Source organism: Corvus moneduloides, chromosome 1, assembly GCF_009650955.1.
Source record: "Corvus moneduloides isolate bCorMon1 chromosome 1, bCorMon1.pri, whole genome shotgun sequence".
Classification (NCBI taxonomy): Eukaryota; Metazoa; Chordata; class Aves; order Passeriformes; family Corvidae; genus Corvus; species Corvus moneduloides.
The window spans coordinates 96126420-96141135 of record NC_045476.1 but is presented as its reverse complement, the minus strand read 5'-3'; the positions used below and the strand labels follow the sequence as shown (position 1 = coordinate 96141135).

General features: G+C 35.1%; 1 protein-coding gene across 5 annotated transcripts in view; it reads left to right on the top strand.

Moving 5' to 3' along the window:
• PTPN3 (protein tyrosine phosphatase non-receptor type 3) overlaps positions 1-14716 on the top strand; it is a 165049-nt gene that overhangs the window by 92424 nt on the left and 57909 nt on the right. For 4 of the 5 annotated variants that reach the window (XM_032119156.1, XM_032119154.1, XM_032119175.1 and 1 more), the window contains 4 exons: positions 6-126; positions 3866-3953; positions 8722-8810; positions 14086-14149. In XM_032119156.1, coding sequence (XP_031975047.1) covers positions 6-126; positions 3866-3953; positions 8722-8810; positions 14086-14149 — 362 coding nt within the window. The remainder of the gene's footprint in view (positions 1-5; positions 127-3865; positions 3954-8721; positions 8811-14085; positions 14150-14716) is intronic. The other variant, XM_032119185.1, reaches the window with a different exon arrangement.

Genomic DNA, 14716 nt, shown 5'->3' with positions numbered 1-14716 from the left:
AACAGCACAACTTGGAGACTATAATGCTTCAGTGCATTGTTCAGGATATCTGTCAAATTACAACTTTATACCGGAGCAGAACAAAGATTTTCTTACCAAAGTGGAAACGCTACATGAGCAACACAGGTAACATGAACTTTTAGTTCTCTCTCACCTCTTGAGCTTTTAAAGAAAGAAAAGATGTCAAAAGGAAGACTCAAGTTCTTAGTACTTTCATTACAACAGCCAGTTGTATTTCATATAGCTTCTATTAAATGAAATAGTTGGATTTAGCATAGAGGTGCTAGATTAATTATATTCAGAGTATGATGCTAATGTGCTGAAACATTTAAATAAATTTCTTGTTATAACCTCCAGTAGATCAGTTAGCCTTATACATTGTTAAAGGCAACAATCACTCTACTAGATGTTTGAGGGGTTTTCTGGGTGAAGGACATTTGATCATTTTTCAAATTCTGTAATTTTTTTTTGTCTATATATGTGGAAAAAAACTCCAATAAACACCATAACCATAAAACACCTCAATGAACTTTGTGCTATCGCTCCCTTCTCCTGAGTGTAATATGAAGGCTGTAACAGAATATTCCAGTCAGTGTGCTGCTAATTATTTTTTCTGACCCTGCTGATTTGTCTCTTGTAAGACTGCAGCTTTGGAATTAGTGGTGTTGATCAGATACTTGCAAGCTGAATGCAAATATGCCAATCTAAGAAATTGTCTGTGAGCAAATGAAATCCAAATCTCTGTAGACTTGTTTTCTCTGTTTGTATGTTAACTGCAGCAGAGCTAATTCCCCACTGTCTTAGTTTCTTTGATTTATACCCTGAAATATTTCCATTTTCATCTCTTCCTAATGTCCCTCAGCTGGTTTTTTTCTCAATACTCTTACTTTTCCCTCTATTTTCTTTACTGCTAGTGGGTGTAGTGAGTAGTTCTGAACTTCACATGTGCTCCCTCGCAGTTGAGAGCATGCATTGTCATTTATGGGGCAAAAGAAGATAACCACTGAACTCTGGACTCCAGCTGTCCTTTCTGTTGGAGGTACTAATCTGGACTGCTATCCAAACAGTTCATGTTTGGACACAATAGCTGATGCCTCTACTCCTTCTGAATTAATTTGCAGTTTCCGGTAGGCTCAGTAGTTTTTTGAGGGGGACTTTTAGACAGGAGTGAAGAAATCTGCTTGTCTTTAGGAAGTAGTCATCTTGGAGACCACTGAGGGAAGTTTCTGAAGAGTCTTGGAGTGGCTGGTTTGAGCTCATGTATTTAGTGCTGTGGTAACAGGAGATATAAAACTGGTTATGTCCTGCAGAGGAAAGATCAGAAGTCACAATTGGTCCCGACTAAGATGTGGTGGGGTCTGTTGGAAAGGCTTCTTTCTTCTCTGGGTCCTTTCAGTGAAATCAATGCTTTCATTGAGTGTCTTTGGTAGAGTGAAGCCTTGATGACTGAGAAGTTTAACTTCTGTATTGGAATTATCAGAGGTGTTGGTAGTTGAAGGTCTGAATAAAAATACTGAGTAGATTGGACTGGAAAAAGTGTTTCTTTATTGTTTTAACACCTTTTTTGAAACTTGGCCCTTCAGGCAAATTTACTTCAGAGTGCAAGGAGAGGCAGACAAATTATTTTTTGTCCTGGAAGTATTTCCTGCATACTCCTTTAGAATTCATAGGGAATACTTATGTCTGGGACATGAATTTGACTAGATCAGTGCCAAGAACATACTTGACAAGAATGGTTCTGGTGTTCACCAGAGCTGCTGGGAAGGAAAGATAGAAAGGAAGAATTTAATTTTTCACCCATTGAGAGAACATTGTTGCTTTGGAATGAGAGTTCTGCTAATCTGGAGTAAATAATATTTGCTGTAAACCATGTAGGTTATCTGTAAATTATAATAGCTTTGAAATCAGTATTCTTAGATTACAGGGTTTTAAAGCCAACTCTATAAGCATCTATTCTTTTTTCGTTCTTTAGTGTCTATCCTTTGGGAAACTTTCACACAGGAAAAGAAAAAGGCTTGAATTGCTGAAATACAGAATTGAGAAGTGATGTTATGTCTTGTGTTGTTATGTTTTGTAACTCAGTGCAAGGTTTCTGTTACCTAGGTTTTATGTTGGTTTGCAAAATCTGAGGAAGTATTCTCTGAACAAGTCCACATCACACTAACCAGTTTAGCTCAGTATGTAGCTGTTAAGAAAGCAACTATTGTCATATTGAACTGGTATATCTTCAGAAATTTTCCTTCTGTGTTCGTCCCTAAATCTATAGGGGAATTTTTCTGTATGTAATTGGTTTTAATGTGGTTTTCCTGCTGTGTTTTGCTTAGTCACATAAGCAGCCTGAGATCTTAGGATGCAGATATTGTCCAGATTGGTAAAGTTTTCATAGTGCTTGCTACATCCAGCTGTCGTTTGAATAGGATGCATTTGAAACTAAATAGAATGCTTATCTTTAAGATGAGGTTCTTTAGTCTTTGGGTATCAACAACTATAAAAATTGGAAGCAAGACCAGTTTCCTCTTGCCTGTGTATCTCACTGAGTGATTATCATCTGCTTGGGGACATGAAGGTTTCATTTCACCTCTAATTGAGTAGGAGGGTGTAACAACAATAAGTGAAAAAACCTAGGTCTGTGCTGTGATATTTGCTGGCCCTTCAAGACACAAGGTCTGGTGTAGATGGAGTATGCAAGTTGAGAATTAAAATTTGCAGGCATATCCTGTTGGTGTGCAGCAGACTTTCTGAACAAAGTACTTGATGGAATTTTTTAAAAGGACAGTAATGTATTCTTGCAAATATATTCAGCATCCTGTTATATAACAAAATGGCCATTTTGCATTGGTTTGCTTTTGTAATTTTCTGACACAGTTAAAGATATAAGATCTATTAAAGTTTGTCAGGTGACAGTAGTCAGTGTATGTGTAGATCTGAGAAACCACTTTAGCTCAGGATTGTGACAAACTGCTCTTTTTTTTTGTCTTTGCTCTTTTGTTGCCAATATTATGACATCCTCAGGCCACACTGACCATGGCTTTCTAGTTCAAGGTAGCTTTCAGTTTTCTGGAGCATGATGTAGTATTTCCTAGAATGGCTGTTTCACAGCATAGTATTTTGATGGCTTTGCATTTAAAAGGAGGGATATTAATTGAAAGCAATAGATGCTGGAATTCTTAACATAACTCAATGTTATGTTAGCTTTTTGCAGGCTACACCTAAATTGCATTTGATTAATGTAATTTTATGCATGTTGTTTTGGAAGCTCACCTAGCAAAGAGTTGTTTTTACATGCACTTGGAGAAGCTTTCTTGAAGACAAGAAAGTCAAATTCTTGTATGTCTTAGCTGCAGGACAAAAAACGTGTTTTAGGACTTAGAGATTGTAGGTTAGTTAACTTGGATGGCTTTTCCTTGGTGAGTTTCATAACTTTAACTTTTAATCTGCTCTCTCCCCTTTATTTTATTAGTACATTCATGCTTCTAATCTTTCTTCTAAATGACTTCCTTCTGAGAGACTATGAAATACAGAATATTTATAGATACAGCTTCTTACTATAAAGTAAGATTTTATAGGGGAATAGTTTCATCATCCCTTTGAACATAACAGATAAAAAAGATTTTTCTAAAAAGAGCTAGTCCAGAATGGCTAAGGTAATAAAATTGTGTATAATTCACTTAATTTTTTGAGAGTACTGAGCAGGGCTTTCACCAGTAGAGAATTTGTGGCACTACTTAAATGAATGTGGGGTTATTTCTCAGACACTGGACTGTGGCATTCTTCTAGTTTTATGCATTTGGAATAAATATAATATAGTATCTTTTATTTTTGACTTGTCTGTGGTTCATATTTATTATTTTTCCCCTTCTTTTAGCGGCCTCAAGCAATCTGAAGCAGAATCCTGCTATATAAATATAGCACGAACACTTGAATTCTATGGAGTGGAATTGCACAGTGGTAGAGTATGTTTACATTGTAATTTTTCCCTTGGAAAGTAATTTTTTTTTTTAATGTGAGTTAATAGCAGTAAAAAAAAGTAGTATTTATGTATTGACTTTATCACATTTTATTTTTAATTAGAGGTGGGTAATTTTCCAATAACTTCTGTGTAACATAGGTGCTGGAATTTCAACCAAATAACCTAGAGCTCCTCAAAAGTGTAACAATGTATTTTTAAGATAAACTCTTTAATTATTGCAATATATTTTACTTAATAATTTTTCTAAGGTTTCTGAGTGTCTTAGTATGAATGAAAGTGAATGCTCTGTTTAGTGCTATTAGTTGGCAGGTGTTTTAAGAGTTTAATTTCTCTGAATTTCTAGCGCTTATTTCTTAAATGTTAAGAATATAGAGGGTTTTTGATTTCTTTTTGTTTAAATTCCTGTATTCCCTGATTCCAAGCTAAATCTGAGAAGTATTTAACAGCTTGAGAGATGACCACTAAAAATGTATTTGAAATCTTTTAGATACAGGGTGTGCATTGATAAGAAACATGTCCTAGTATTTCTCTGGCTACTGCTATTTAATTTTTTTACTACATTATTCATCTGAAGTCAATCCCCAAAATGCCTTTTTATTTGCATCCTAGTGTGCAAATTACCATTTGTGCTTCTATGCAATAGTAAATTGTTTTGGCATAAGGCTTGTAGTGTAAAAACTAAGGGAAGTGTACTACAGGTAATTGATTTCCTAGGTGAAGATGACTTCTAGTTTTAACATTTTTCCCAGTTTTGTTAATAATCCTGAAACTGAGAGTTATAATGAAAAATTCTTAAATTTCTTTAATGATAAGGAAGAAATAGAATGAGTAATTTGCTTCCTTTCAGCATGATATTTTCTTCTTGTTTTTCTTTATGCTGCCACAAAAAAGTGAGTGTTGCATTGGATTTCTAGGATTCCTAAAATACTTCTATATGAAGCCACTGTAATTACATTCATATTCATGAGATGTAGTGCTCAAAAGGTAGAGGCTTTTTTTTTAAGAATGGAGAAAAGTGGAAAGGAAAGGAAATTATCCTATTAAATCTGACTTTGTATAGGTACACTGTCTGTCCATTGGGTCATCTGTCACCTTTCTACTTTATTGAAGAAGCTCTTACATTTACACTTGAGATTTCACTGTATGCACTTAGCTTGATTGGATGTTTGCCTTTTAACTTCTATTATAGCCTAGTATTTTGATAAGCCAGCTTGAGTGCTAAGACTTCCACTATGTGTCTAGTCTCTTAATATTAATGGGATGCTGTTTCTGAAAGCTCTTCCAGTTTCCATTATCCTCCCTGAGCTGCAGGGCACTGAACTGCATGCAGGATGTCAGTAGTGGTCATACCAGTGCCAAGTAGTGAAGGTAGACTAGATTCAGACATTTTCAGCAAAATGAAATTTCACTACATCTTGCTACTGTTTCAATTAAAAATAATAGCTTTATTGCAATTCAGTTTTTTTGAAGGATGAAATATTAGAAGTGATCTGTCTTTTCCAGAAGTTGAATTAGACATCTGTACATTTAGAAGCTGCTAGGAAGGAAATAGAAAGCAAACCAGAAAATATCATGCTACCTTTCAAACTGAGTTTCGATATCATTTGAATGTTGAACTTCATTCTTTGTCTCCCTTCCTTATCTCAAAGTGGGTAATGGAAAAAGAAAAGTACATAGAAGGATAACAATCATAAATGTTTTAAGGAAAAGCCTTCTGTAGCAGGTGAACAGCATGGAGGATGTGAATAGCCAACAATTTTTTTTACTTTTTTTTTTGCTTTGGTAATAAAAGATTTAAGGATCTTCAGTCTACCCAGAAAGAGACAGGTTTAAGTACAGGAATTTTGTCTGTAAGGCTGCAGCTGAACTGTAAGCATTACTGCTATTTTAATGGATGCCCAAGGTGAAATAGCTATCAGGAGCAGTTAGGCAGTCACTGGAGTCCATTAAACATAAAAGAAGCTTCTAAACCAGGAAATCCTCTAGCTGTAAATGACCAGAAGCTGAGAAGGGGAGTTGTTAGTAGGGGTGTAGTTGGTTGTCTCTGAAGTTTTGTACTTCCAAAACATCAGTTACAAGTCATTGTTTGGGTTGAATTCCATGAGGCAAACCTCTCAGCCGACATGGTATTGTTGGTTTTGCTCCTGGAGGCCTGTGAGAAATTTGCAGTGAAGGTTACAAGATGCTTCTTCACAGAGGCTACTCTGTCATGCCCCTGCTTTGGCAGGGATGTTTACAGTGCCTCCTGATATCCTCCCTCTACTGAGTACTGCTTTTAGATCATCCTTCCAGTTTTGTCACATCCCAGTGCCTTGAACAGATTTATCAGGGGCTAATTAAACTGTGTCTCTGGGAAAGGCTTTATCTCTGTGGATTCTGATGATCTTGTTCCTCTTAGATTGTGTATGGCAGAAGAACCAGGTAACACCTGGCTTTTATACTAATGGCCCAAAGAAGCTGGTACTCCTGTACTGGTGGTTGAGAGTTTGATACTTTTGGGTAATGTTTCTTGAAGAGCAGATGTATATATAGTTTCCTTAATTTTTTTGTTTTATGATGCAAAGTTAAATATTTGACATAGGTGAACTTTCTTTTTAGCAACTTGCTAAACACGCAACTTTGATCTGAGCTCAGTTTTCATCTGCAGACACTTCTGCTTTTTTTCTGATGAAAAATCTGAACTGCTAAAATATTAAAAAATGCAATGGTGTTAGGAGACTCAGGAGAGTGAATTCAATATCTTAAAACTATATTGATATTTCTTGAATTCCTAATCTCCTTTTGACTCTGGACCACTATCCCATCTGCTCAATAATTAATCAGCTGTTAACTCATCTTTCATTTTTACTCAGAGAGTTGAAGATAGGAAATTTGTTGAATCAATATTATTTCCATATCTACAAAAATCAAGATGGTAATTGTAAATTAAATCAAATGTGAATCAGTTCTTAACTAGCTAGGTGCCTGGCATGATAATTTTTTATCTTTGCAACTTTTTTATTATTATGTTCTTCATGTTACCTGTTTTGTTTTTTTTTTTTTTTATAAATATATGCATGTTATTTCTTAGTTGCTCAATTTAACAGCATAGATGTTTTGAAAGGGAGATAACTGTGCATCAGTATCATATTTCATATAAGACACCCTCTCTTTATGCTATTCCAACATCTCGGTTTTGTGTTTCTTAGTCTTAACACAAGAGAATTCATAGTAACAAGTAACATGGGAGATTAGTGGTTTGGACTGGTGAAGTGAAGGGTGAGGAATGAACTTTGTTCTGACAAAGCTTCTGGAGAAAATAGAGTAGTTTAGGCTAATTAATCCCTATCAAGTGTTTAGATAATCCTTTATTTCTGCTTAATCATGTCGATTTTCAGCCTTTACTCTTCAAGCTGTTTTTAGTTCCCAGTATTGAGTTTTAAAAGCAGGAACCTGGAATAAGTTCCAAGTGCTAATAATACAATTTTCTGCTTTAGGTTGGCCATATCATGGCAGAAAAAGCTAAATTACATGCACTTAATCTCCTGAATACCTCAATGTTCTTCTTAAAATAAAGGGATGTCAATTCTGGATTCCTGTATTACGCTTTGCAAATTAGGTTGGACTTCACTAATTCATGTGCTTGTATTTCACTTCTATTAAACTATTCTTAAAGGATTTATTGTAGGCTTTCCACACTATTGTCAGAGCATGTACCACCTGTTCCGTTTTTACTACACCTTATTAATATAAAGAAATTGGGATTGGACATGGAGGAAAGCTATCTATTAATTGAGCCCAGAGTACCATCTAGAGGAGCAACTGTGCTACTGAAGGCTTTAAAAGAGTCCGGTATCACTGGCTGTCCTTTAAAAAAACAGTCTGAAACTGCCTTTGAGTCAAACCTGGTATTTTAAACAGTGGATTCTACTTACATGTGGATTTATGTATGCATTTAGCTCTGTTCAGAAATCTGTGTAATAACATATTAGTATGTATTGATCATAAGAAACGGGAAGTCAAGATTTCTAACTTCTCTAACATCAGTCTGGGTTTAGGCTCAAAATGACCATCCAGCATCCTCCTCCCTGCCTTTTTGGTTTTTTTTAACTCAATGTTTGTTTATATGGAAGAATGTATTTCCTCTTGAGTATCTCAATACCTAGAAAGGATTGTAAATTTATGATTTCTTTTTCACAGTTGCATGTGTTAAGATAATGCACAGCTTTTGATTTTGTTAATAATGGATTTCATTTAGCATATCAAATATTCATGTACGCGTGTATTTCTCCAACATACTCTCATATGCAAAATTGTGATCACCTCCCGTGCACTCTTTCTTGGTAAGACTTTTTAGGAAAAAGTAAGGAATTATTTCCTCTCTCTTTTTAAAATGCTTATAATCAGGGAATTTTTGTTGAGTTCCCAAAATTCTGTGACATTTACCTGACTAATCTTGGGAAGTACTTCAACTTCTTTCCTGAAATGAATAAGGCTAGACTTGCAATTTTACTCTTGATACAGACCTAAGGAATATCCAGGGTAGTAGGATGAACATTACAACTTGTTTTAATGAATGAATAATATTTAGAATATGTAATAGATAACATCAGAGGAAAGACATGCATGAAAATCAATACTCAAAAATGTCACTGAATTTTTTCCTCAAGCGTTGCAATTTAAGTATAGAAAGCTTGAAAATAAACTTATTAGTAGATAAATGTAAATGACACAAACTACATCTCTGTTCTTACAGTGTTTTTATTTTTCAGGATCTCCATAATCTAGATCTTATGATTGGGATTGCATCTGGTGGAATTGCTATATATAGAAAACTCATCTGTACAAGCTTCTATCCCTGGTAAATTCCTTTATTGTGAAGAAATATGTCAGTTTTTACAATCTTACTTCCATTTGCTTTCACATTTATTCCAAAGAAACCTACAATACTTACATTTGTTCTTTATGGAAGATTGTGGTATTTCCTTGTGTTCAGATAAAAATGAAAACTTGCCTAGGCTTTTAAATCTCTAAGACTTTTGAAGTCCTTGCACTGTGTGAAATCTTGATCAAGTTAATTTGCATACAGGTATGAGTACATGATTAGGAGGACCCTGTGGTCTTAGAGATTTGCTGCAGTTATGCCCAATAATGTCCCTGTAAGAACAAACATAAACCAGTCAGTATTGCTGTTAAAGCCCAGCAGCTAATTCAATCTGAATTAAGTACAGTCAGAACTTTTTAACATGGCGTTCAGCAAGAAGATATTTGCTTCTTGGAGTAGAAATGTAAAATGAGTTATTTGGAGTTTCAGATTTACAGGAAGTAGGATAATATAATTTAGACTTTTTTAAATCTCATCAAATATGGATATATAACATTAACAAGGTTTGGAGTCAGCAGAGGAGAGACCTTTACATTATTCTCTGATACATAAAACATTAGAATGCATGGTAGTGCTGTAGAAAATAACCTCTGCAAAGAAATAATGTGCAGAAGAACTCTAATGTGAATGACATGAGAAGTTACATAAGCTATAATTTTTTTAAAAGTGCTTTTGGGCTTTATTAGTTATACCATACTTAAAATTACAACCTGAATTAGAAATTATACAGAGTCTGGGCATTTCCTTAAGGTTTTTGGATTGGATCAGAAAGAATTTTTTTCCAGTCTTTCTTTTTTAAAAGAAATATGAACTTGGTTTTTTGTGCTTGATAACACTATAGTTTTGTCATGTTATACATAAGTTCTTTGTTGAATTTGTAAAAATTTTTCTGAATAACTTTTTTAATAAGATAGTATAGTGTTCTTTATCATGACAGAAAAATGCATTCCAATGGGTTGTACTTGCTTTTTGGCCCTTAATTATACAAAAGAAAAAATCTCCCTAGCTGTTTTCTTTAAATACTAGAGTCATTCCATCCTTTCATTTATGAACCCAACCAAACAGCTATTTCCTATAAAAAAGCAATAAAATCAGTTTCAATTAAAATTCTAGGGGAAATTACACTGCATAGTCTCTGGATTTTTTTTTTTTTCCTTTGCTGTGAGTTGCATTTCAACTCCCTGGGATATACTGCAATCATCCTAGGTAAATGTATGTCAATAATAATGCTCTCATACAGCAGCACAGTGAAAACTTGTATTTTTCAATTTCTAATGCACATTAAAGCATAAAAGACTTTTATCTTTCATCTTTGTGCCTTGAGTGCTTCTCTTTCATACATCAGCCTCTCAGCTTCTTTGAACTGCTGCAGGTTTTAAAAACTGCCAGCTGGAGGCATATTTTCTGTCTTCTGCCAGTCTTGTTCTGCCAACTTAGTTGACCTAAGTAAGGTGTGAATGGATAATAGTTGGTCCTGAAAACCATAGAACAATGGCATTTTAAAATCTGTGACTATATTAATTTTTTAAGGAAGGGAAAGATAGTTTATAGCACACAAGACAGGAGGAGTCTACAACTTCCTGTGCTACTTTTGTTCCTGGAGAGCACCATGGAATAAAACACAGATACTAAAACATTTTTCACAAAAGCCTATTCTCATTTACAGAAAGAAATTGAGGAAAATAAAACCCACAGGTTTTTCAGTTCAAATAATTCCCACTCTAAAATATGAGGTTTAGGCAGTAATATTTTCAGCTGACAGCTAATGTAATTGTTCCAAGCTTTCCTACACTCTCTCTCTCTCTCTAAAAATTTCTTTTTATCTTGAAAGCAAAAGCTACCTACACAGGGACTAACTTTTTGGTATTTTATTTCTGGCATCGTGCATGAGGTAATCATAATTCTTTGTGTGGGAATGGTGTCCATTCCCTGATCCCCACCAAAACAAGCAAACACTGAAAGCCACCAGAGCAGAGTTGCTTGAGATGTATTTGTAGTATGGATTCTCACTTTTATTTTAGACCTCAAAGCAGGATATATTTCTGTAATGCCTGAAGTGGTATTTATTTAGGCTTTTTATGTAACACCATTCGTACCAAGTGGTTTTTCCTGTCAACTGTGCAGACTTCACCGTTAACGAGGTAGAACTCAAGGTGGCAGCAAACACCATCAGAGCACTCCTTCCAAAATTTTAAGTAAAATACTCTGCAGTGGATGACAACAATACAACTATGCCATATGGTAGTAGTCAAAAGGGACCAAAAGTTTTCAGGAACACAGGCAGTGAGAGAGTTCTGCCTTGGCAAAAAAAGGCTTTTCAATCAAAGCAACCTACCTAAAGAGCTGACTGATCAGTCAGCGGCAGTGCAAGTCAAGATAGGTTTAAAAAATAGCTTTGGATTTAATGCAGTATTTTATACACTCTGCAGAGTTATTCTCAGGGGTGCTTAACTGTTCTGTGGTAATTTCCAAATTGATTTTGCAAGTAAAATATTAATGGCAAAAATATATGAATACTCTCTATATCAGCAGCAACTAAAGTTAGGTATAAAATGCTATTTTGTGTATGCAGTTCCACTGCCTTGAAAACTTCAGAGAAACTGCTTGAGGAATGCATAATACATTGCTAGTTAAAACATGGAAAACAACTATCTTACATAGCAAATTGGACAGAACCTTTCTTGATGAATCTTTCAGTGGCAAAGTATAGGATTTACAGGAAAAGAAACTTTATTTGCTTCAAGTCATAAGTACCAGCTGTAAGTACTAAGTGCTAGGACAGGACTGCCAGTTTAATCAGAAATTAGCAATTCTGTGGCCCACGGAGTGACAAATCTTTTTTGATGCTTGTGAATGATAGGAAGATGGGACCCAAAGGATCCATCATTCTTAATATGCTACAAATGAGTGCTTTATAAGTAAACCATGAAATTTAATGATTTGTGAATGTTGCATAGTCACTGGACAGATTATTGGTGGGAGAGAAGGGCCACTGAGCTACCAGTTATAACAGTAACTGCATTCTATTCTAATAATTTTTGGGTATGGCATCTTCAAGAACTTGTTAAGTCTAAATCCTTTGTCACCTTAATTGCTTGGATCTTTTTGTAGATTTTTCTAGATGTGACTCTTCACTCAATTTTTAGGCGTAGCACTGCAAATGATTTTTAGTTATTGTTGAATAAAAATATCAGAGTAGCAAGTGTTCTTCATGCCTGAGCTAAATAGGTTTAGTTCTACTTTAAGAAGAATTAATGGAATTGAGAGGGGTGCTCTACTTAGGAGAGTGTCAAAATAAGGAGATTTAAAGCCCTGATTTGGCTTGAAGTGATTAAAATGCTCATGCAGTGAATCATGGGGTTTGGGTTTTTGTTTTGGGGGATTTTGGGTTTTTTTGGTTTTGCTTTTTTGGTTTGGTAGGTTTTTTTGTTTTCTCTGAGTTTTTTTTTTTTTTAATTAAAAAAAAAAAAGTAGGGTGTAGAGTAGAGGGATTGAGAGAGTTTTGGCACTTTGAGATGCTGGTTCCCCTTTTCTTGTTGGGTGGGAGGTTTTTTACTAAGTCTGCAAGATTATTTTTCTGTGTCCTGCATTTTTGCTGGCTCTATGTTGGGGTAAGAGCAGACCATGACAGCAACTGTGTAAGTTGAGAATAGCTCCAAAAACTTATTTGTTGAAGTTTTATCTAAGTCAAGAAATGTGGTAAGAAAGAACCAGAAGCACAAAACTTGAGTGGTACTAGTTCAGGCAGAGTAGTACTAGGAATCAAGAAAGAATTAATATATAATGAGTTGCAGCTCAGTAAATACAACTGAAACTTTATATGACTTGTCACAGAGTTCAGAATCCAGAACTTTTAGATGAGCAACACAGATCACTGTTTTTTGAGGTAGCAAGAGAAATTACTCAAGTATTTAAAGAGTTGGCCTAATAGGAGCAGTGGATATGATTTTCATTTTCCATTAATTTTCACATCATTTTCTTGTCAAGGGATAGTCTTGAAATACCTGTTTCTTTGTGGTTCTGTAATTGATGGGGAAAAGCATTTACTGAAATTGGCACACACTGTTTTCCACCTCTTGTGCAGGAGGGGGGATAGGTAATGCCATGAATATTCTTGTTAGCAACTCACAAATATACTCTCCTGTATCCAGGAAGGATGTTGCTCTATAACTCAAGTGCATCTCCCATGAGCAATGGGGAATGAATTTTATGCCATCCCGCTTGATGAGAGTGATGCAAAAACTGTGCCAGAACTGAGAGGACTTTCTGCATAGTTCATATGTGATGATATCTAACATCCTGTGAAGCATCAGTGCACAAAAATATTATGAGACTCTTAGCAGTAAACTTACAAAACCCTTTCATGATTTTTTTTTCAGGCAGACATGACTTGATCAGACTTTAAATAGCTTTCCTTAAGCCATCAATAAGATTCCAGCTGACCACAGATCAGAGATTTCTTTGTCTGAAAAATGCAGGTTTTCAGTTACCGAAGTAGAACTATTGCAGAGAAAATTTAGGTATTTTAGACAAATCTTGTTTTGCTGTGGGAAGGTGTGTGGGTAGGTAGAAGTTTGTTTAATTTAGCAAAACTGATAAGCATATAATTAAAATGAAAATTGCTTGAGCACCAATTCCAGTTGTAATCTTTACTTTAGAGAATATGTATTCACACTGTGTATATATAAAAAGAGGTGTTCGGTTCTAAAATTACCACATAAATTACATAGCAATGTTAATGAAGTGAAAAATATATTAACACTCATTCTTACAGTTTTCATCCTTCTAAAATTATGATTTTATCTAGAGGTTTTGTTTAGTTATTAACACAAATACATGATATTTTTCACATTATTAAACCAGTTCTGCAAAGCCTCTGTGAAGTTTCCGTTGTTGTACGACCAATCTTGTCATGTCATTAGGGTCTTAAATTTTGTTCCTTTAGTCACAGTTGTCATATGACTCTGAAGTTATACAAAATTTGACACATTTAACATTTGTACAGCTTAGTGTAGAAGATGTCATCAAGTTTTTGCTGCAAGAATAGATTTGGTGGGAGACAACTGCTGTGAACTATTTAAAGATTAAACAAGGACATCTATTTGCCACTCAACACACGAGATGGCTGCATATTATTCATTGAATATTTTACAGCTATAATCTTTCAGGCTCACTGTATGCAGTATTATTTTTCATTGTTTTATGCTTCTAAACATTGTTCAGTATTTCATGGCTTGTTTCTTTCTTTTAGGGTGAACATATTAAAAATTTCCTTTAAAAGGAAAAAGTTTTTTATACAACAACGGCAAAAACATGTAAGTAGTCCTCTAATTTTGTTTTGCTCAAGTGGTCACATTCAATATTTTTATATTGAATGTAACCTACAAATTGCTGATCAAAGGCTGTGTTGTGGTAACTTGTCTTTGAAACTCTGTATTGTTAACTTGGTCTTGCTATTCTGGTCTGCTCATTCCCTCTCTTTTTCCCTTTTTTTCTTTTTTTTTTTCCAACACTCAGTCCCTCCCCTTTCAGTCTGTTGGACTGTATCTTTCTCATGGAGGTTTCTTCTCCCTTGGAGACTTTGGGTAAATGCCGATCTTCATCCTTTCTCCAATTATTAACTTAGCATATTTTCCTTTTCTCATCAGCATCTGCTGCTCTTCCCTTTGTTGCTTTCCCTGCCCTGTAGAGTTCCTTAATGCAGTGAATCTGCTAAACAACTGCTTATCCTGTCTAGGGGGACTATGTGAGATCCCTTCAGCTTATGGGGCTCAGAGCTCAGGAAGAAAGCAAGGTTCCTGGAGGAAAAGAGAGCTTTGCAGCTGAAAAACATGAGGTTGAAAAGGGGAATAGCACATATCCTCCTATGTGTAACATGGAGG